Below are 20,063 nucleotides of genomic sequence, written 5' to 3' on the forward strand. Positions count from 1 at the left end.
GCACTGGAGGTCACTTGGTGGGGGTTGCGCAGCTGCGCTCCGCTCATGCAAATGCCTCGCGCCGCGCGGGAAAGAAAAAGCAAATTCGCTGCATCTCATCGTCAGGTCGGCTCCCAATTTGCTCGCTTCTTGTTTGCCTGATGCTGCAAAGAGAGTCTATCTGATTCACCTGTCATATCCTTTAGCACATTCAAACAAAACGGCACCCCGCAGATTCAGGTCATTACAGTGGATGCCCCTCCGAAATATTCCGCTTGTTTGAATCAGTGTGAGCACCACCTAAACACGACCTCACTCTGTGATCTGCTACCATCGCCTGCGATTTGTTTCAGATGCAGATAATGAAAGACTTCTGCAATCACTGCAGCAAGAGCAAGGATCTGATGCCCTGTCTCACTGCTTCCTCAGGAAAAGGCTCCTTTGTTCGATCTCATTCCCGAGACATGCCCTGCAGCACTGCTTGCTCTCTGACCCCGGTTCCAGGCTGAGATTCAACCCGCTCTCTCCCACTCCTTGTTGCTCTGCCCGGTCTTGATTTACCTCTTCCAGTTCCCGTCAGCCAGCTTTGTCTACAAGTAGAGTGTCTCACAGAACAATGGACAGAACAGCCTCTACGCAGCTGCCAGTTGGCGTCGGAAGCAATCGCAAAACAGGATGGCTTAACACCACAATCAGTATCGCCAATGGAGGGGCATAAATAGGACCACCACGGTCGTGACGAGAACTTATAATTCTCTTCTTCATCTTCAGACAGCCATCTCAGCTAAACAGCAGCTCTACCAGCAGAAACTCACCTACAGCCTGTTCATCAAAAGCACCTCTGCAGCTGTGATCGAGGTATCCAAAACCCCAACATCTCTCTACAACGTTTCACTCCACCCCGCAATCATGGACGTCTTCACCAGACTCGCCTCAGGGATCTACATGCGCCAGCACCATCGAGGAGATGACCGCTCACAACCTCTTGACCCTGCACGCCGCCGCGCCAAACGCCTTCAGGACCTCCAAGATGACGAGCTCCACCGCGCCATCGCCCACACCAACGACCACATCGCGGAAGCGAAGACCAAGTACGAATCCCTGCGCAAGCGGCGCCAAGCAATACGAGCCAAACTCGACGAATTGAGCGCGGAGATGTACGGCCAGGACGAAAAGATCATGCAGTTGCAAGAATGCCGGGGCGAGTGTTTGAAGGAGAAGAAGGCGCGGGAGGAGAGGCGGGGAGAGCTACGACGGGAGCAGCGGGGAAGGGCGCACGGGAAGGAGAGTCCTCGTCGAGGCTGGTGAGGCGGACGGGCCGAGCGAGGCACCATCAGATGTTTCTCATCGTCTAGGGAGGGATCTGGGGCGCGCGTGAAACGAAGAGCTTGGGGGAGCAGGGTCGCAAAGAGAACTGGAAGGCATGGAGGGAAATCATATGTTGCTGGATAGATGGGACGCAGATTTATTGGCAGGAGTGAAGACATCAAGTCAGTTCATTTTGTCGGGGAGTCAAGTACGAAACCAAGTCAGATCTCGAATACCATTTGGCAGTGCTAGGAAAGTCGGAGCTTAATATCATCCATTCATACCCGCGTTTGGGGTTTTCATAGCCCTTCTGTGCGCCGTTTTGCAAACCGTCCCTATGTAAGTCGGACGAGGCAAAGTGCCTCAAGAGAAGAAAGCGTAGACCATTATCTGTTTGCTGCAGGCTCCAACATTCACGTCTATCCCGACTCCCCGAGATCCGTGTCATTCTCATCTTTTTGACCCCTCTTTTTCTATCCTTGTACACCTTCCGCCATTCCAAAGGCCGTTTTGGACCGCTTAACGCCATTGATACCCAGACGCCATCGATAAGGCCCCATAGAAACTCTTCCGATATCATAGCTGCAGCTAAAGAGAGTCGTGAAAGAAAAAAGGAACAAAAAGAAATGTCAACTCGGGGATCAGAATTTATCGCCCATCATTCCCTTGGGAACCACCGGTCTCGCGTCGTAGTCGAACCCATCAGGGTCTCGCAGGGCGAGCCCATTTCCTGAGCCATAGGGATATCCGTATCCAGATGGCTGGCTCGGTCTCCTTGGAGCAGCGCCATCTGGGCGGGTGGATGACTCCCAGCGCTCTGCTCGGCCCTCACCACTGGACTCGCTTTCGAAGCTGCCACGAATGCGGTATACCGGATCTAGTTCTGCTGGCAACGGGAGCGCAGATATAGGGGGTTGCGCTGTGTGAGTAGCGAGAAGCGTTTGCGAATTCGAACGAGAATGCAAATCCCCGGCATTGGCCTTGCCGGGACGTTTCCCTTGAGGCTCCTTTGATATCCGACGTAGCATGTTCACCCTGGGCTTGGATGTTGCCGGTGTGGGGAAGCTGGAGAGGAGGTTAGGTGACGTGCTGAATGACGGGGATCGCGGTGAGGTAAGGGCGGACGTGGATGTGGACGACGACCCTTGGATGTTTTCGAAGTTGAACGACTTGAATGGCTCGATCTCGTTGAGCTTGAGGCTCAGAGGGGTAGCGCTATCTGGCACCATTGTCGTTGCTAGACTTGAAACGGTGGCAGCTTGCGATGTCTTCCGCTCATTGTCAGGTCTTGGGGCGGTCATTTGCATGGCCGCATCCGGGCTAGAACGTGCTGGAGGTCCTGATGGCAACTGTGGAGTCGGATAAAAAATAGACTTGATGACGAAGACGACGCAGATGAGAACTCCCAAGCCACCGAGGCCGACACCCATGAACCAGCCACCGCGAATGCCAGCGAGAGGATCAAGGCCACGATTGTTCACGTGAACTTCAACTGTAGAGGCAAGACCAAGACCGAGCGAGATGGAATAGTTGACAACAGTACTGATGAGACTTCCAGCGACACCTTGTTGTTGAGGAGGGAAGAAGTTGGACATGATTAATGTGGCTGCTGGAAAAGACATATCCATGCCAAAAGGCATGACAACGAGGCTGGCAAAGGTCCAGCTCCAGTATATCGTCTTGTCGATATTTGAGTCGACGGCCAGGAGGAGAGGTCCAAATGTGAAAGCAACCAAAGCCCAGAAAAGAGTCCAGGAAGGGCGACATTTCCGCATCATCCAAGCCGTCAACACTGAGGCTATCAGCGCGACAGGCACGATTGGCAAAACTTGCAGTGCAGCCTCAAGAGGCGCGTCATGCTTGATCCCGAGGAGAAATCTCCATAGAAACCATGTCCAGATTCCAAATGTGGCCCATCCACAGGCCACAGCACCAAGGACAAAACCGACATCTGCCCTGAGCATCTTGAAAGGGACCAGTGGTTGTTCGGCGATCTTGAGTTCGGTGATGACAAAAAAGGCAATGAGCAAGATGCCAATGATAAGCAGCATGAAAATGTACTGAGTACTCCACCCCGAGGCCGGAGCAGAGACGAGTGAGACTTGGACACAAACCAGACCGCCAACCCCTGTGACGGCCCCAAGCCAGTCCATGTCCCGCAACTTCTCCTTGACCGGTAGCATCTGTTTTGGAGTTGGTGGTGGAGCGACCAATATGACGGATGCGGCGACGGCCAGAAAACAAGATACGACGGCGAGGGTATAGAAGCTCCACCACCAGGTTGCAAATTTGGTGAACAAGGCTCCAAAGATCATCCCCAGGTAGGCTCCAACCGGCGCACATAGACCGAAAAGAGTGAAGGAGAGGATTTTCTTTTTCGATCCTGGAGGATAGGTTCGGCCTAGGAGGGCTAGGCCGTTTGGTACCATTAGACTTGCGCCGAGCCCTTGGAATCCCCTGGCCACGAAGAACAATTCATAGCCAACATAGTGACTTAACCCGGCCACAACACTCCACAGGCTGAGGAAGCAATATCCAATCACGACCATGGTCTTATATCCAAAGATGTCACCGAGTCGTCCTCCGATCAGGATGAAAGTTCCAAAGGACAACGCGTACGCGGCGACTAGCCACGGCAGTACCGAAGGGTTTGTTATGGTGAAAGACTGTGCGAGGTCGCGGCTGACCGGGAAAACTGTCGTCAAGGTTGATTGGGGAATAAGTTGAAGGAACGCGACCATTATATTGAAAAGAATCTCTTGTTGTCGTGACATGCGCGCGAAGAGCCAGCCGCCTGGAGGTCCAGGAGGTCCAGGAGGTCCAGGAGGTGGTACCTTTGAAGGGGGAGCTTTCTCCATATCGATAGGACTTCCACTCTTGTGGTCGTGGTCTGTCGTTGTAGTGGAGGGAATGCTTAACCTCAGGGTATTCATAATATTTTGGGGAGTCATGATGGGCAGTATGGCGAATGGTGCACCTCGTGAAAAAGAAAGCACATAAGCAATGAGGATAGAAGGCCCGGTCGTCACACAATCCCAGCAACTAGCTGAGCAAGGGCCAGAAGGGAAGGGATACACGACTATAAAGTGGTGTGTACACGACCCCGAATGGGGCTGCCGTGCCAGGGGAAGCTTCGCGATGTCTTTCTGGTCTTGAGCATCGGCGCCGACTTACCGTTGGTATGACTTAGTCCATGTCGCCTTTTGCTTGGGAGACGCATCCGTAGCATGTTTCCTTAGTATCGTCATGAACCTTGCAGAGGTGTTTTGGTTGTGCAGTGGTAAGCAGGTGGAGACGTCCAGGAAAGTCTCTCGGAAAAGCATATTCGTATAACATGGGTCGGCGAAAGCCACCAGGAAAGCCACTTTGGAGGCTTCAGACTAAGACGCAGAGCTTGGATTGGACACTTGGTAGAGCGTCTGGCGCCTGTTCCGAGGCAGACATTTACGGTCGATCCGTAAGAGCCAAGAATGTATGTTTCCCAACGCCCCTTGCAGGAGATCTTCTTTGCAATGACGATCTCCCGTCGCTATTCGAAGTCAACAAGGAGTCGGTGCACTCGGTACCCGACGCAGGTACCTTCGGGAGGTAAACAAGGAGAATGATGCAATGAAGATCACTGGCTGCCCGATCCGGACATATCCTGACTTTTGCTGCGGAGCAAAGGAGAAGAAATGCTCATACTCGTCGACGACAAGGGTATCTGGTATAAACCCTGGGCTGTTGGTGAAGATGCTGTGCCACTGAGCAAGAGGCGTCGGGCACAGAGCGACCGCGGCTGTGGATGGGGCTTGGGGGCCGCATGACGCGATAGCAAGCATCAACAACGCACCACAGCGACGATAAAGGCGTCATTGGGTAGAAGAACAAAACGTGCATCCTGGAACTGGCGCAGCATGACGGGCAGCAATGGGCCCATGGGCGGCGAGGAAATTTGATGGAAGGTTCGGAAATTGCAACCAACTGTTGCTCCTTTATCTGGTGCCAAGCCAAGCTGGACAGCAGCTGCGGCAGCCTCAATTTCCGCCCACATTCTCCCGCTCTCCATCACCTCACGAGTCACCACGAGTCTACGACGCGCTGCCCTGCCGAGCTGCCTATCGAACGCGTTTCTCGACGGCTATCATGACCCTCGCCACATTGCTCTAGAAAGACAGGCCTCCGCACGGAGGTAGGAGAGGCCGATCACTCACTCAGGGACCTACCTGCGCTCGCCCGTGTACAACAACCCGCTCTCTCGAGGAGATTAGGGGCCCTGCATTTGCTGCACTCGATCAGTCCGAGACATGGGCCCGACTTCGAATACGGAAACAGGGCCCGAAGTACTTGGTACAACCGCAAGCATCACTATCGCCCTTCCCAATGGCATACCCGGTAGAGGACCTGAGCTTGTGTCCTACCTGAGCATGGCCTAGCATATGACCCGAGTAAACATCTGCAACCCACCTTGGACGCAGATTGCCGAACCCACATCTCCTTTACGAGTACGCAGCACATCATACACCAGTCCCTGGCCTCCATGCGCCTGGGCCTAGGCCCTCCCTACTGACGAGCAATGTTTTCTTTTGCAATATGACGGGTGTGTTGTCAGCTAAAGACACTTATTTTAGTTACTCACGGGCGCATCGTTTTGAGGACCCATAGAAACCAAAAATACGCCCAAGCTGATGTTGTACAGCTTCGAATATTGCATGTAAGTGGCCCATTTCGGCGCCCTTGCAACCTCTGTGTTTTCTTTCATGCGGCGAAATGGCTGTGGTGCAGGCAGAAGACCTTGAGAGGTTTCACAAGGCTGGTTTACGACTAGCCTGAGTCACATAACTGCAAGCTACGTATTCTGTTCGATTTTCTGCGACTTTCGCCCAGTATACAATGTCTGGAGGTCTGTCACTGGTACAGTCAAACGAGACCCAACAGGTAACAGAGCCATGAAGTGTTGGTGTTGCGATGGATTCCCTATTTGAAGCAATGTCCGGCCGGATTCTTGGCCCAGATGCCCTCTGGATTTGAATCCGCTTCCTGAACCCGGTCCAGTACTTTTGATAACTTTGATTCTCGGTGGACAGTTAACAATCAACCAGCATCTCCGACCTGCTTCAACAATGCGTGCACCCGTTCAAAGGCCTTCTTTGCAAAGGGCCCCATGTCGTCCCCATACTTCTTCGGTGCTTTGCCATCGAATATTTCCACTGACACCCAGCTTGTGAAACCAGTCTTGAACACAGCCCTGGTGAAATCCTCCACGGGCAAGTACCCACCATCATATGGGAGTGGTCGATAATCGTGGCTCCACTGACCCATGGGTCTCAAGCCATTGTCATTTGGTCTGTCGTCCAACGGCTGCTCCATCTTATATGCGTCTGAGATCTGCAGTAAGAATATCTTGTCCGGAGGGATTGTCTTCGAGAGCTCTTCGCAGCTGCTCTTCCATCTCTTATCCAAGTCTTCTGTACTGACGTCTTCGATCCGTCCAGATTTCGTCGTCGGGCTGCCCCATTCTCCTCCTGCGCTCTGGAAGGTGTCAAGGCACAGCCCCAGATTGGGTCGATCGGCCTTCCTGACAATTTCCCAGACGTCCTTCCACGTCGGAGCGTGAGTAGCCCAGCACCAGTTTTCGTATGCAATCCGAAATCCCTTCTCGGCGAAAGTATCTGCAAGCTCAGCGAGGTCGGACGCCAGGTCGTCAAAACTAGCTGAGATGCCCTCCGCATCAGATGATCCTATCTATTCGTGTGGTCAATACTGCCATGTTCCATTCCCGGTCAGGAGAGACGTAGAATTTCCTCACCTGAAGCATATCTGTGCCGGCTGCCTCCATTATGCTCATCCATCCTTTGGCTCTGTTGAAAGCATCTATTCTTTTTTCGCTACCCTTGGGCCAACCCTCAAAGTTGGCAAATGGCTGCAGCATCAAGATCCTCAGGCCCTCTCTCTCACACAGTTTGCGGATCTCTGCGGCGACTGATCGAAGACTCCGGTAGTCCTTTGGGTCAATCTCTGCCTTGCTCTCAGAGATCTCTTGACCGTATGCGAGGATGTCAGGCATTGAAAGCTCAATGGCGTCGAACCCAGCAGCGGCAAGAGTCTTCGACTTGGTCGGAAGCGTATGCTTTGTACTGTCGTGCCCTATAGAGCACGAGGCATAACAGACTGGAATCTTCTTCCCGTTGCATTTCGCCATGCTGATTGGGATGAAGGTTGCCGTGAGTGGTGCGTCTTCTCTTCGGCTTTGGAGTCTCCTCGTTTCTTGCGTACGAGTATATCAAAGGAAGAGCAGTTGGTTCATTGTCCCCAATTGTCAAATCCAAGGAATCCTCCAGATTTCGTCACTGTTTTTCCCATCGGCGCCTGTCCAACCGAGTCCGGAAATACAACATCCACCACTTTGTCTTATATGACGTCAATATATGCGAGAAGAAATACTTCACCTTCACCTCACAGACATGCACTCGGCGGATTTTCTTTCCTGTATGACTTGTTACTTGTGGGTTAATGACAAGTTGCCGCCTGATCGAGCCTTATACCTACATAACTGACAGTGTTGTCTTGGCCGTGGACGGATACAGCTTCTACCAAAAGCGTGGGACATTTGAATAGACACTATGGGTCAAAAGGACAGCCCAGAGTTCAAGAAGGTACGTGATGAGCAGAACGATGCTTCTGTCCGCCCCGACGAGATCATCAGGAGCCAAATACGTCAAAAGAGGGATGCATGTTGACCGACCGATACAGCTTGGCATGATCGGCGTGGGGAGCATGGGCGGCATGATGTCTTTGTTATACGCCGAGCATGGTGTCGAGGTTCATTACTACGATCCAAGTATGCCTCCATATTGAGTTCACGGGCCTCGCTCCCGGTATCACAATAATTTGCGCTGACTTCATCTGAACAGGTCAGGAAAATGTCAAACAACTTCAAGAGCACGCCGAATCCATCCATGCTAGCAACCGAATTGTGCACCAGAAAGACTATAAAGAGCTCTGTGAAAGCATTTCTTCCCCAGACTCACCCAAACTTTTCGTCTTCAGTATACCTCACGGTTCTGTCGGGGATAAGACGGTTAAAAGTCTACATCCCTATCTAAAGCCAGGTGACATTATACTCGACTGCTCAAACGAAGACTGGCGAAATACAGAGCGACGACAGAAGGCCCTCGACCCTGACGGTATCCACTATATTGGCTGTGGTGTCAGCGGCGGGTACCAAAGCGCGAGACACGGACCCTCTATGTCGCCCGGAGGCGATGCAGAGACCCTGAAGAAGATCATACCGTTCCTAGAGCGTGTCGCCGCGAAAGACAAGCAGGGTCGCCCATGCACAGCATGCATCGGGCCAGCTGGTAGCGGGCACTACGTGAAGATGGTCCACAATGGCATTGAACAAGGCATGATGTCCGCCATCGCCGAGGTCTGGTTCATCATGAACAGATGTTTGAAGATGTCATACAAAAAGATTGCCGACACGTTCGAGTCGTGGAATGAAAGCGACCCGCTCAGAGACAACTTTCTGGTCGCAATCGGCGCCGACATCAACCGCACCAGGGACGGAGAAGGGAACTTCGTGCTCGCTAATGTCCTGGACAAGGTCGTCCAAGACGTGGACAACTCTGAAGGCACAGGCGTCTGGACCTGCGAGGAGACGGTCCGTCTACATGTCCCCTCTCCCACCATCGTCAGCGCACACCTGTTCCGGCTTGCATCCGCAGACGCGGCCAAGCGGCAGCGAGTCAACAAGGCGTTCGCAGGCGGCGCAGCACAACCGGCGACCATCAAGCTGGAGGTACCGCACGAAAAAGCCCTCCCGTCGTTCATCGAGGACTTGAAGCTCTCGCTCTACGCCGCTTTCCTGTGCGCGTTCATACAGGGGCTTGGCATCATCAAAACCAAAGACCGAGAGCAGAGCTGGAATCTGGATTACCGGGCCATCCTGCAGATTTGGCGAGGCGGCTGCATCATTCAGAGCGACTACATCTCGGACCTGCTCGATCGGGTCTTGTCCAACAACGATGTCGTCGATGACCTTCTCTCGCAAGACGCCGTCGCGGCCGAGCTGGGAAAATGCGTCGCCTCGCTCAAGAACGTGGTCCTGAAGTCCCTCGCGGCCGACGCGTACATCCCATCTCTGTCCGCCACGCTCGAATACATTAAGTACTCGGGCGCGACGGAGCTGCCCACGCAGTTCATGGAGGCCGAGCTCGACTACTTCGGTGCGCACAGCTTCGACCTGAAGTCCGAGGGGCCCGGAAAACCGCTCAAGGGATCCCACCACTATGAGTGGAAGCCGCCCCGGGGCATCTTTGGCGACAAGCTGGACGGGTCGAAATGAAGCTGGACGTCAGGAGAAACAGGGATCTAGGTCCAAGTTTTGTCTTTGTACATTTTGATTTGTTAGATCTTGAGGCTCCCAAGGCGAAAAAGGCCATCATCGATAGACACAATACCAGGTTCTGTAGAGGGGGTTCCGCAGGGATTTGGTCCCTCTTGCACTCTATATGACAATCCAGAAGTCCCCTCTAGCTCTAAAAAAATGCCCGAAACAAGAAACCCTCAGTCAACTGACGTTGTAACTCACCCGACTGGTCCCTTTGCTCCTGCTGATCTTCCTCACGCCGACCTTGCCACACAGATCCGTCGTGTCCACGTGCGTGCCACCGCAGGGATAGACCTCTGCGCCGACGATGCGGACGACCCGGTACTTCTCGCCGGGGGCTAGCTTCTTGACGCCCTCGCCGTCCTCCCGGGGGATCAGCCTCTCGAGGCCCTCGCGGCGGAAGTCGTCGGGGTCCCAGAACTCGATCTCCACGGGCATGGCGCGGGCGACGTAGTCGTCGACGCGGCGCTGGATGGGCTCCTTCCACCGGCCCTCGATCAGGCCCTGGAACTCGCAGGCCGCGGCGTCCGGAAAGTGCGAGGCCTTGAGCTCGTCGAACCCCGCGATCTCGCGCTCCAGCAGGTGCCGCACCGCCGCGCCCAGCACGTGGCCCGCCGTGTGGAGGCGCGAGTACAGCAGGCGCTTCTCCGCGTCGATGGCCTGCGTGACGGCGTCGCCCGCCCCGAACGTCGTGGCCGGGTCGGCGAAGCGGCCCAGGTGCAGGACCACGCCGTCGTGGACCACGTCCGTGCGCACGGCCGACACGTCGAACTTGGCCCCGTTGGAGGCCGACGTGAGGGAGCCCGTGTCGGACGGCTGCCCGCCCCCTTGCGGGTGGAAGATTGTTTCGGCCGTCGTCACCACGAAGGAATCCTCATCCGGCACGGCCTTGAAGAGCTGCCGGCTGGCTTCGGCGAGTTGTTGGAAAGGTGTGACGGACGTGACGAGGGTGGAAAGCGTGTAGAGTTTGGCGTTGCGCTGGTAGGCAAGGACTGTTCGAGGGAGAGACGTCGACATCCTTTGGTATGCTGGGGGTGGATTTCTCGGTGGTGGTTGACAATAGGGATTGTATCCAATATTGAATCAGGTCGGGATATTTGCTCTTGGACGGATTTTGTATGCGCCCTTTTTGACCTTTTCTAGGCGTGCGCCGTTGATAAAAAATTTCTGTTCTATGATTCTTTGCCCGCAAAGAGAGAGCCGATGTCTATTGTGTAATTTGACACGCTGTACAGACTGCTGAACAAGGAAAGGTTGCGAAAGGAATAGAAGAGAAGTTATCACAGGGCGCTGGAAGTATTCTACCACCTGCCTGAATAGGCAATACAGCGGAAACAACGCCGGTGTCTATAAACCATGTGGCCAGGCTGTACCAACATGCTCTAATGCCCTCGTACTCAAAAGGTGTAGAAACTATTCTCGACTTGCCAGATATCTCTTTGCTTCTTCTATGATATCATGCCCAACCAGCCACTGGACCAGAGCCGGATGTGGAAATTGTTGGGTCATATCCTCCGCCGGGACGATCAGCGGACTGTCCTCTTGCAGCTGCTTCTCCAGCATCGCTTTCTGGGCGATCCATATGCGATCTCTTGCTTGTTGCATTGGCCCATCTGGAAGTGCAAAAGTGGTCGCGTTCTCGCGCGAGATCTCCTGAATTCGTTCGCACCGAGCCTTACGGAGGTGCTCATAGTCTTTTGCGGCTCTCGGAAGATCTGCCAGCCCGTTGCAAGTTGCCACGCAAAGACCAAGAACTTCGGCATCCTCGAGCGACGTAGCTGCACCAGAGGCGGCGTGTGGTGCCATAGCGTGACAAGCGTCTCCCACGAGAATAACACGCCCATCGGGACTTGACCAGGTAGGCAACGGTGGGAGTTCAGCCAGTACCCATTTGGCGCAGCTGTCGACGGCATCCAGCACGGCCTGAACGGTGTCATTGAAGTCTTTGAACACCTGACGCATCTCCACAACGTCGCCTGGCTCATTATATTTGCCTAACGGGGCGTCGCCAAGGTCTGGAATTGTCATCACCAAGTTATAAAACCTACCCTTGGCGATTGGGTAAGCTATGATGTGCTTGAATTGGCCAGCCCAAGCCTGCTGACTCTGGTTGTCTATCAAGGTAGCGGTCACTGGATTTTTCAGCATCTCCTCACGGGGTACCAAGGCACGGTAGCAGTAATTCTCGGTTCTTTGAGGCACAACATCCTTCAAGCCAGGGATCGAGGCTCGGGTTCTCGAGTGTATACCGTCGGCCCCAATAATCAAGTCTGCGTGCAGGGACCTGCCACCCTCCAATATCACCTTAACCTGTTCGACGTCAATAGCCATGACCTTCTGTCCGAACTCGATTTTGACGCCGCTTGTTGCAGCCGCTTCGGCCAGAATCTTCTGGTAGTCGACTCGATGAACAAGCCAGTGAGGAAACCCCCTCAACCGCGTAGAATAATTCTTGACGTTGGCGAAGATGAGACCGATAAGTTCGTTGTCTTCATATCGTCTGATCTCCGTGAAGTCCGGACAAGTCGCTACCGCCTCAAATTGCTTCCGCAGCCCCCAGTTGCTTAGGATGCGAGATGCAGCAGCCGAGCATTGGATACCAGCACCGGCTTCGGTCAGGATCGGACTGCTTTCGAGAATCAGAATGTTGTGTTTGGTCTTCTGAGAAAGACTGATCGCTGTCGCGAGACCAGCGATTCCGGTGCCAATGATGATTATCTGCAATGAAGCCATTTCCTCCAACGCTCAGCCAGGTCGCTGCAGGCACACCAGGAATGCTGGTGCAGTATACGTCGGGTGTCTGATATGTTAGCAAGTCAGAGAAGTCGCGGATGCAACACCTCTCCAACTACATATATAGTCGATAGGTTGCCGGTGATGCTAAGATTTGAGATAACACAACTACCTACCTCGACATAGACAGAACTTAGGCACTTCTAACTAACGCATAAGTGAAATCCCCCTCAACTCGCTCGCTTAAAGCATGATGGAGGCCTGACACTGCTTGCACAACTCCCGGTGATATCAGGAAGAGAAACGGGACATCACCCCTTTGGCTCAGTTGAATGGGAAGTGAGGAAAAAGCGTCGCGAAGGCCACCATGTCCGCAGAAAGGAGTCCTGACAGGGTCTTCATTGTATGTATGAATACAGGGTGCGCCATAGTAGTTGGAAAGGGGCCATCGCGTTTGTCGCGGTCCATGTCAAGCTGCCTGTAGAAGTAGGTCTGCCGAGTTTGGCGCTGTCGCGCAATCCTAACTCCCGGCCTCGTTCAGGGCGATACTTGACACGGTGTGGTTCTGCAGACAGTGATATTTGCTCAATCAGAGTCTGGGTTCTACTTCACTTTGTTTGGTTCTGGCTGTTAGAGTCGTCTCACTTATACCTCACTTATAGTCATGGAGCAGGAGCCAGAAACACCGGCCTCAGGGTCGCCCTTGTCAGATATCGACTCAGATGAATTTCCTGAGGACGTCAAATTTCACCGCAGGTCGCGTTCCCATTCACGGGACTCTACTATCTCCGCCTCAGATGACGAGACGGCGTCCGCTATGAGTGCTACAGCAGCAGCTCTCGACATGCCTCCCGCCAAACGTCGAAAGACTGGGGCTTCGAGCTACGATCATGCCACCCCTCAGTCAGCTTCAACCGTCATCCCTCCTCGCTCGCCAACAGGGTCAATATCAAGCGACTCGTCAGGCTCGGTGCCTACCTCACCTTCGTTTGCCAACCTCGGCCCTACGCATCCCTTGTCGACCGCATACGCAGCTGCCCAAGCCAACCCTGAAAACCCAGAATTGGCAGACTATGTCCAAGTAACAAAGTGTCTATGGGATGGTTGCACGGATCAGGAGCAAGGCAACATGGACAACCTGGTTGCTCATATCAACGACGTTCACATCGTGCCGCGTCAGAAGAAGTACTACTGCGAATGGGAGGGTTGCGCGCGCAAGGGCCAGCCGCACACCAGTGCTTACGCATTGAAAGCTCACATGCGAAGCCATACCAAGGAGAAGCCTTTCATGTGTGCTCTGCCCGAGTGTGACCGCAGCTTCACTAGGTCTGATGCCCTCGCAAAGCATATGCGCACAGTCCACGAGACTGAGGCCTTACGCCCGAGTGATCCAGTGCCTAGGGGGCATACCGGGGGCATATCAAATGGAGGATCATCCGGCATCCCCATCAAAAGACTGAAGCTGACCATGGGGGGCAAGACGAATGGCGACAAAAAAGCTACTCTAATCGGAGATCTGCCCTCTCTACCGACCCGGTACACGCTTTCTATGATGGGAATCAATCCTGATGACGTTGCGATGGCGGACGATGATGGGCCAGAAGAGCTCGTTGACGCAATTGACGTGGATAGTGTTCCGTTGTCTCTGCCTGTTCCTGCGGACTACTATCCGACCGAGATTTGGGACGACATGGACGAATACGAGCGCAGTCTTCCTCCATCACAATGGTTCCGGCTCTTGCGTCGACAGATACACTGGGCTGAACAAGAAGGCCGCGATCTACAGCAAGAACTGGAAGATCTACGGGCAACGACGGAAGACGCCAAGGGGAACCCGATCAGAAGGGGTGTGGGAGACGAAAAAGGGGCCGACGAGAACAGGAGGACGGAGTGGCAGCGGTCGGAGGAGCTATTGGACGCAGTGTTGCAGGCTGAAGTCGGACAAGTTTTGGAGATGTTCACTGATGAGAAGGTGAATGATGATCGAAATCCATGGGAAATGCTCAAAGGCTTAGAGGCGCTTACCACCACCACGACCTCGGCGGCTTCAGTGGCATGAACGATTGCCCAGGCGGCTCGTCGACGCACAGGTCCATAGCACACACAATTGGCCCGAAATTGTACGAGATCGTGTGATCACGAATTCATCCCGGTCCCTGCGCTTAGACGGGGGTCCGATGATCCTTTTCCGCTGCGAGGTTCTTTCCACTCCAAGTAACTATTTTTTGACAAATCCGAATACGTGAGATGCTATTTGAGGGAAGACTTGGGGGACGCTACGGTTGGCAACGGGTAATCTCGAGTTCAGCTTGTTGAAGCGCATCTAGCAAGGCGAGGACCGCACCATTGGGGTTGAAGCAGGATGCAAAGATCCAGCATCACCGAGTATTCCCGGAAAGCCTGGTCGTCTGGGACAGAGGGTACCGCTACGGAAGCTGAAGCACACACTCAAACGCACACACCCTCTCCTCTCATGGGTCGGCAAAAATCAATCAAACCAGATCGCATTCAACCTTTGCCAAGAGGGTCTGTTCCACCCACAGACAGGGCTCAATGCTGCCGAACAAGATAGACCTGGTCGATCCTCGGAGCGCTTTTTGTCAGCCAGAGACCACACGACTTCTTCTCATTCGTTCTTGGTCTGTCGACGGGAAAAGGTTAGAGAGTGAGAACTTGTTCCCACGGGTCCCCCCGGTGACGGTGACGGTGACGTGCTCTGATCTGGCAAAAGGGTTTCCAAGCAAGGACACGGAGTAGATCAAGACCTGATCCGGACCTAGGTACAGTGTGTACGGAGTATATACTATCAAACTACCTGCGCACTAAGCACCACACCAACTAATCCCTCCTCTTTGTAACGAGGTTTCAAGGATGTCAGAACTCAAAAAGAGAATTTGGGAGGCGAGACACAATGTGATAGGAGGATTACAAAATCTCGCGGGTTGCAGTGCAGGACGAGACCACAGTCTGGGAAAAATGCGACCTTTTCTTCTCGACCGGGTCTAATTGGAGCCTTGGGCAGCGCGGCTGGAGAAGGTTTCGTGCGGAAAGTTTGGATCGAGGATGATGGATGACGGATGATGGCAGCTGGGACTTGCCGCAAAGGAACATGGTGTCGTGAAAAAGGAAGAAGTGCCCGACTCCGACCTCGAACTGCAGGGTGGTTATTCGTGGAAATTCACATTCCATCTGACCAGCTGTGCTGTGCTTTGCCTTGGTCGCAGTCCGCCAGCGCCAACGCCAACGCCAACTCGAGGTGGACGATTGCCCAATTGGACCATGTGTCAGACCAAAAGAATTCGCAAAGACAGCGAGTAGTGCACTCAGAAAGCACCGTCTTTACAAATGTAGCCATTGAATTCAGCCACCTTGAGCACCAGCTGTGCCAGCCTGGCTCGAGAATCAGCCTCGTGTGAAAAGCCCCTTTACCCGTGGGTCTCCGGCGCACGAAGGAAGAGGTGGTGGCATTAGCACTCTATGGTGATTCTCAACAGTCATATGTGTTCGATCTCCGTAGGTATGATGTTGTCCCCCGTACTGCGCCAAGACAGGGGTGCGATGGTGCAGGCATTTCGCACTTTCAACCCGCAAAGGTCCCCCCCAAAATTCAAGCGTGGGCGGGAATAATCGAGATGAGACGATTATCGAGAAACAAACGGCCACGTCTCCACAATATGCATGATTGCGCAGAGCCTCAGTTTGTGTGAGTCACAAATGCACATTCACTGCAACCCAAGAGGCCGGCTGTTTCAAAGCAGGGTACGGAGTAGTGGATAGAAACTCTCAATGGGGATACGATATGGGGGGGTGTGCTTGGAGATTCAATGCGCCAGCTGTTCAGATGACCATCTCTCAAGGGACTGCACGAGTAATTATGTAGGCTGGCAGGATTCAGTGTGCCAGTCCATGGAACGCTCCGAAGAGAGCCCAGGCGTCAAGGTCAACGGCAGCCCATTTGCAATCTTGCGACAATGCCAAAGGGCGCGTCCCCCATACAGGGTTAAGCCTAACGCGGAGCACTTTGGTCGCCATGCCAAAGGTCTCAGTCTCGGTCGGCAACATGGACCACAAATGGACGTGGCCCTGGGATCGTCGGCCGGGAGCCGACTTGGGTAGGATCAAGTCCAATCAAGGCAGCCTTGGTGCGAATTGCCATGCAATGCACTTTTGTAGACATGCTTGAGCCTCGAACACACGCCTTGGCTCCCGTTGGTGACCTGAGTATGCACCAAGGATCGTGTTTCATCCTGGAAATAGAGACATTTGTGTGCTCACATGTGCCTGGTGTGCCGGCACTCCCTCAACACCCGTGCATCCCTCGGCGCAGTGGTTCGAAGGGATAAATAGAGTTGCAACTAAGCACGACAGTTGATCCTGGCAGTCTGCCTTGTGGCTAGCCAAAAGCGAGCAATGCCGCATGGTCCTGGTCAGCAGCGGAGCACGTTCCACAGGGGCCTTTGTGAAGGAGGAAATACTGCCTTAACGGGACGGGAAGGACGAAATCGAAAATACTGGCCATACCGCAATCCCTGGTTTCGTGCTGCTCGTACCTAGATCCAGCGCGTGCTAAAAGGGGGGAATTAAGATGCTCGTAGATAGTGTTTGCCGGGAGATGGTCAAACCACCGGCACAGGGGGGATTTGTGGCCTTTCTTGATGCTCAATTTCTCCTTCAAGCGCAACGGCCACATGGAAGTGCTCTTTTGATGAATTATGAGTCATTTGGTAGAAGGCCACAGATTGGCCGGCAGCTACGGGGGGCCACCAGGGGGCCACCAGGGGGGCTGTCGACGCTTCCCGTTGGCTGCCATCCCCTCTAGCGTGGCCGACGTAGCCCGGGTTCGCATTTAGTGGCGTCAAGGCTGACCAAAGCCTCCACGGATTGGGCACCAGGCGAGCACCACCGCCCCCCCCCCCCCAGGGCTGCCCAGGCTGCACCTCCCGCTCAAACCACTCCTCGTCCCGCCCACAGAACATCTGAATTATAATCTTGCCTTGCCCCCCCTTGGTGGATGCCTAGAACTTGCTTCCTCTTCTTCTCTCTTCAACCCCTCCAAATCATCATTCATCACTACGACAACATCAACGGTATCACTGCGACTCACAGGAAATGGAGTCCTTCTGATCGTCTTCGGCTTCACCTCTTATCTCGCTCAGGCAAGATAGGACCAGTCACCATTCCCGTCACTGCTCCTCTTCACTCTCAACTCACCCCTCGCTCACAGTCTCCTTCTGGAGTACCTGTGAACATCCGGCAGGACTTCGTCTTCGCGCCCCGCGTAACGAGCTCTCTTCCTCCAACCGCAACCATTCCCGCGTTGGACTTCACATCCTTCACCACGGATCATCCGCAAACATGGCGTTCCCCAACCCCAAGTTTCTCAACTGCATCGTCGCAGAACCAACAGCAGCACAACTTCAATCAGGACTTTCAGCTCTTCGCCGCTCCGGAGACCCCTCTCAGGATCTCTCCTCAAGCCTCGCGTGCGCAGGCGATATCGAGTACAGCCCCTAATACCCAACGACTAGCCCAGACTCGGCATCTCTCCATCAACAGCAGAGTGTCTCCAGTTCAGTCTATCTCGTCTCCATCTCACGGGCATCTCTACTCGTCTCCCAATCACCGGTCTTTTCCCAGTCTAGCATTGCAAAACCAATCCACTCAAGACAAATACCTGCGCCAGCTTGCTCATTTGCAGCGTCTGCCGCCTGTTCCTGCCTTTGACTCAACCACTGTTCCTCGTAGAAACTACTCGGTCCCCAACATTCCGCAAGGTACTTACCACCACCACCACCACCACCGCCCGATTCTTCGGGCGAGATCACTAACTGTGCCCTCAGGCGATATGGCTACCGCCTTCGACTCGATGTATCTCCCGGGGGGCGACTTCAGCGCCTCCCACGACGACTTCTTGGACCTCGAGTCCAACTTCCAGTCCAACCATTTCACCACTGTTAACTCCGGGGTCAATGATGGCACAATTTCTCCCACCGACCTGTTCAAGGACGATGCAATGATCATGTCGGCCCCACCATCCGCGGCGTTCCCCAATCTGAGCACTCCAGACTCGAGCTTCTTGGAGTCACCCGCGATGGCCAGCAGCGGCCTCAACACATCCCCACTGGAAGATGGCGAGCTCGATGCCACATTGAACTTCGCCGAACTCGACGGCATGGTACCTCTCTTCCCTCAGAATGGTTTGGATCAGTTCGCCTGCCAACCCTTGGTTCCTGAGCCTTTCACCAAGTCGACTTCGAGCGCCCTGAGCTCACGACCGGCCTCCGCCGCTCAAGAAACTGGTATGGCACGACAGAAGTCCTCGCCAGGACGACCGCCCTCGCAACCATACCATAATCGCAAGCGCTCCGAGACCAGCGGTGTCTCCAAGACGTCCAAGCCTCGAAAGAACTTACCCGAAATCACCATCGAGAGTGATGATGACAAGGAGACAGCCAAGAGGAAGAAAAACACTGCCGCCGCCCGAAAGTCTCGTCAGCGAAAGCAGGAGCACGCCGAAGCCGCCGAAGCCGAGATTCAACGTCTCAGGAACATCATCTACCGCCTGGGAGCTGATCCTGACGCAGAGAGTCTATGAGCGGGTTTCAAGAAGTGTATGATGGTTGTTGATGGTTGGTGGAATTCTTACGTGGACTCGTGGCCTTGTCTTTGAAGCGGACGAGGTTTCTTGGAATTGCAATCGGACGACAATTGAAGCTGTGACTACCACCTTGTTGGTAGTTGCCGACACAGCAGCATGACGCTTGGGGTTGGGGGTTATATTAGGCTGAAGCCAGGAGGGCTGCCTCCCCTGAACCGCCACGTCGCCCTTGTTTTCTTTTCATGTTTATGATCTATTGGGCCTCACAGCGATCATTGGGGTTGATGAGCTTTGCCCGACAGGGTTGCTCAGGCTTCCCCTTATCTTTACACATCGCTACGATTTCTTATTCACCGATGACAGTCGGAAGATGTTCGAAGAACGCGTGACAGCAGACTTTGAATAACCTCGATGGCTGGTCACTAGGTTTTTGTGACTTGTGCTGAGTTTTGATGGCGACGGCGATGAAACGGCTTTCTGACTGTCTCCTCTTTCGTTCTCGATTCTACAAGAAGAGGATTTTCCTCTGCTGCGGCGTCCTGCGAAGGGGATTGACTCGAGGCCTGTTTTCCGTGTTGTTTTTTTTTTCCTCTTTCAACGCATGAACTGTCACGGATCAAGTCCATGCTTAGCAGTGTGGGTTGAACGGGGATGTGTTCGGTCCACTCTTTTATATAGTCTGATGAGATCTGCAAGGCTTCTGCTAAAGGGGCTTGCAAAGCCCCTCCACGTTGCTTTTTGTGTGGGGGTATGAAATGCAACTCAGTCACTTTAACCATCTCTTAGCGTTCATCGTCCTGGTTTTTTTTGTTTGGTTTTTTTTTTTTTGCTTTTCCGAAATAAATTTTCGTCACTGCTGCGCTGAGCGCTTGAAGAGAGGAGCGCGTGAGTGTGATACGCAGCTGTCACCAAGCATCCACAGCCAGGTATCACTTGGTCACGACTACGACGCCGACTACGTATGGTAAACTCGCCGGACTGAATGTGTGTCGTTCATGCGATGGGTGCGGGAGTCTTGGGTTTTGCGAGTCTTACGGGGGCTGTCTGTACGGGCAAGGCTCGATCGAGCCCTTC

The 20,063-nt window shown here is 53.9% G+C and overlaps 7 protein-coding genes across 7 annotated transcripts; 4 read left to right on the forward strand and 3 right to left on the reverse strand.

Annotated features, from left to right (window-relative positions):
* The first annotated feature begins 99 nt into the window (after window positions 1–99).
* PV07_03541 (uncharacterized protein) lies at window positions 100–1,582 on the forward strand. The gene has a single exon (XM_016390269.1). The coding sequence runs from the start codon at window positions 889–891 to the stop codon at window positions 1,285–1,287; it is 399 nt and encodes a 132-aa protein (XP_016252171.1). The 5' UTR covers window positions 100–888; the 3' UTR covers window positions 1,288–1,582.
* PV07_03542 (uncharacterized protein) lies at window positions 1,491–5,204 on the reverse strand. Its single transcript, XM_016390270.1, has 2 exons — window positions 4,867–5,204; window positions 1,491–4,816 (listed from the first exon to the last, which is right to left on the reverse strand). Exon 2 carries the CDS (start codon window positions 4,236–4,238, stop codon window positions 1,929–1,931), a length of 2,310 nt encoding a protein of 769 aa, XP_016252172.1. The 5' UTR covers window positions 4,239–4,816; window positions 4,867–5,204; the 3' UTR covers window positions 1,491–1,928.
* A 2,685-nt stretch (window positions 5,205–7,889) lies between these two features.
* On the forward strand, window positions 7,890–9,613 carry PV07_03543 (6-phosphogluconate dehydrogenase (decarboxylating); the record flags this gene model as incomplete). Its single annotated transcript, XM_016390271.1, has 3 exons — window positions 7,890–7,922; window positions 8,020–8,107; window positions 8,181–9,613. The coding sequence occupies 3 exons, from the start codon at window positions 7,890–7,892 to the stop codon at window positions 9,611–9,613; spliced, it is 1,554 nt and encodes a 517-aa protein (XP_016252173.1).
* A 37-nt stretch (window positions 9,614–9,650) lies between these two features.
* On the reverse strand, window positions 9,651–10,903 carry PV07_03544 (uncharacterized protein). The gene has a single exon (XM_016390272.1). The coding sequence runs from the start codon at window positions 10,673–10,675 to the stop codon at window positions 9,839–9,841; it is 837 nt and encodes a 278-aa protein (XP_016252174.1). The 5' UTR covers window positions 10,676–10,903; the 3' UTR covers window positions 9,651–9,838.
* Window positions 10,904–11,071: 168 nt separating this feature from the next.
* On the reverse strand, window positions 11,072–12,785 carry PV07_03545 (uncharacterized protein; the record flags this gene model as incomplete). Its single annotated transcript, XM_016390273.1, has 2 exons — window positions 12,568–12,785; window positions 11,072–12,458 (listed from the first exon to the last, which is right to left on the reverse strand). Exon 2 carries the CDS (start codon window positions 12,389–12,391, stop codon window positions 11,072–11,074), a length of 1,320 nt encoding a protein of 439 aa, XP_016252175.1. The 5' UTR covers window positions 12,392–12,458; window positions 12,568–12,785.
* A 159-nt stretch (window positions 12,786–12,944) lies between these two features.
* PV07_03546 (uncharacterized protein) lies at window positions 12,945–15,136 on the forward strand. Its single transcript, XM_016390274.1, has one exon. It carries the CDS (start codon window positions 13,056–13,058, stop codon window positions 14,448–14,450), a length of 1,395 nt encoding a protein of 464 aa, XP_016252176.1. The 5' UTR covers window positions 12,945–13,055; the 3' UTR covers window positions 14,451–15,136.
* A 2,258-nt stretch (window positions 15,137–17,394) lies between these two features.
* On the forward strand, window positions 17,395–19,769 carry PV07_03547 (uncharacterized protein). The gene is made up of 2 exons (XM_016390275.1): window positions 17,395–18,165; window positions 18,232–19,769. The coding sequence occupies exons 1-2, from the start codon at window positions 17,403–17,405 to the stop codon at window positions 18,984–18,986; spliced, it is 1,518 nt and encodes a 505-aa protein (XP_016252177.1). The 5' UTR covers window positions 17,395–17,402; the 3' UTR covers window positions 18,987–19,769.
* The last annotated feature ends 294 nt before the right edge of the window (window positions 19,770–20,063 follow it).

This window comes from Cladophialophora immunda (genome assembly GCF_000835495.1).
Source record: "Cladophialophora immunda strain CBS 83496 unplaced genomic scaffold supercont1.2, whole genome shotgun sequence".
Taxonomy (NCBI): Eukaryota; Fungi; Ascomycota; class Eurotiomycetes; order Chaetothyriales; family Herpotrichiellaceae; genus Cladophialophora; species Cladophialophora immunda.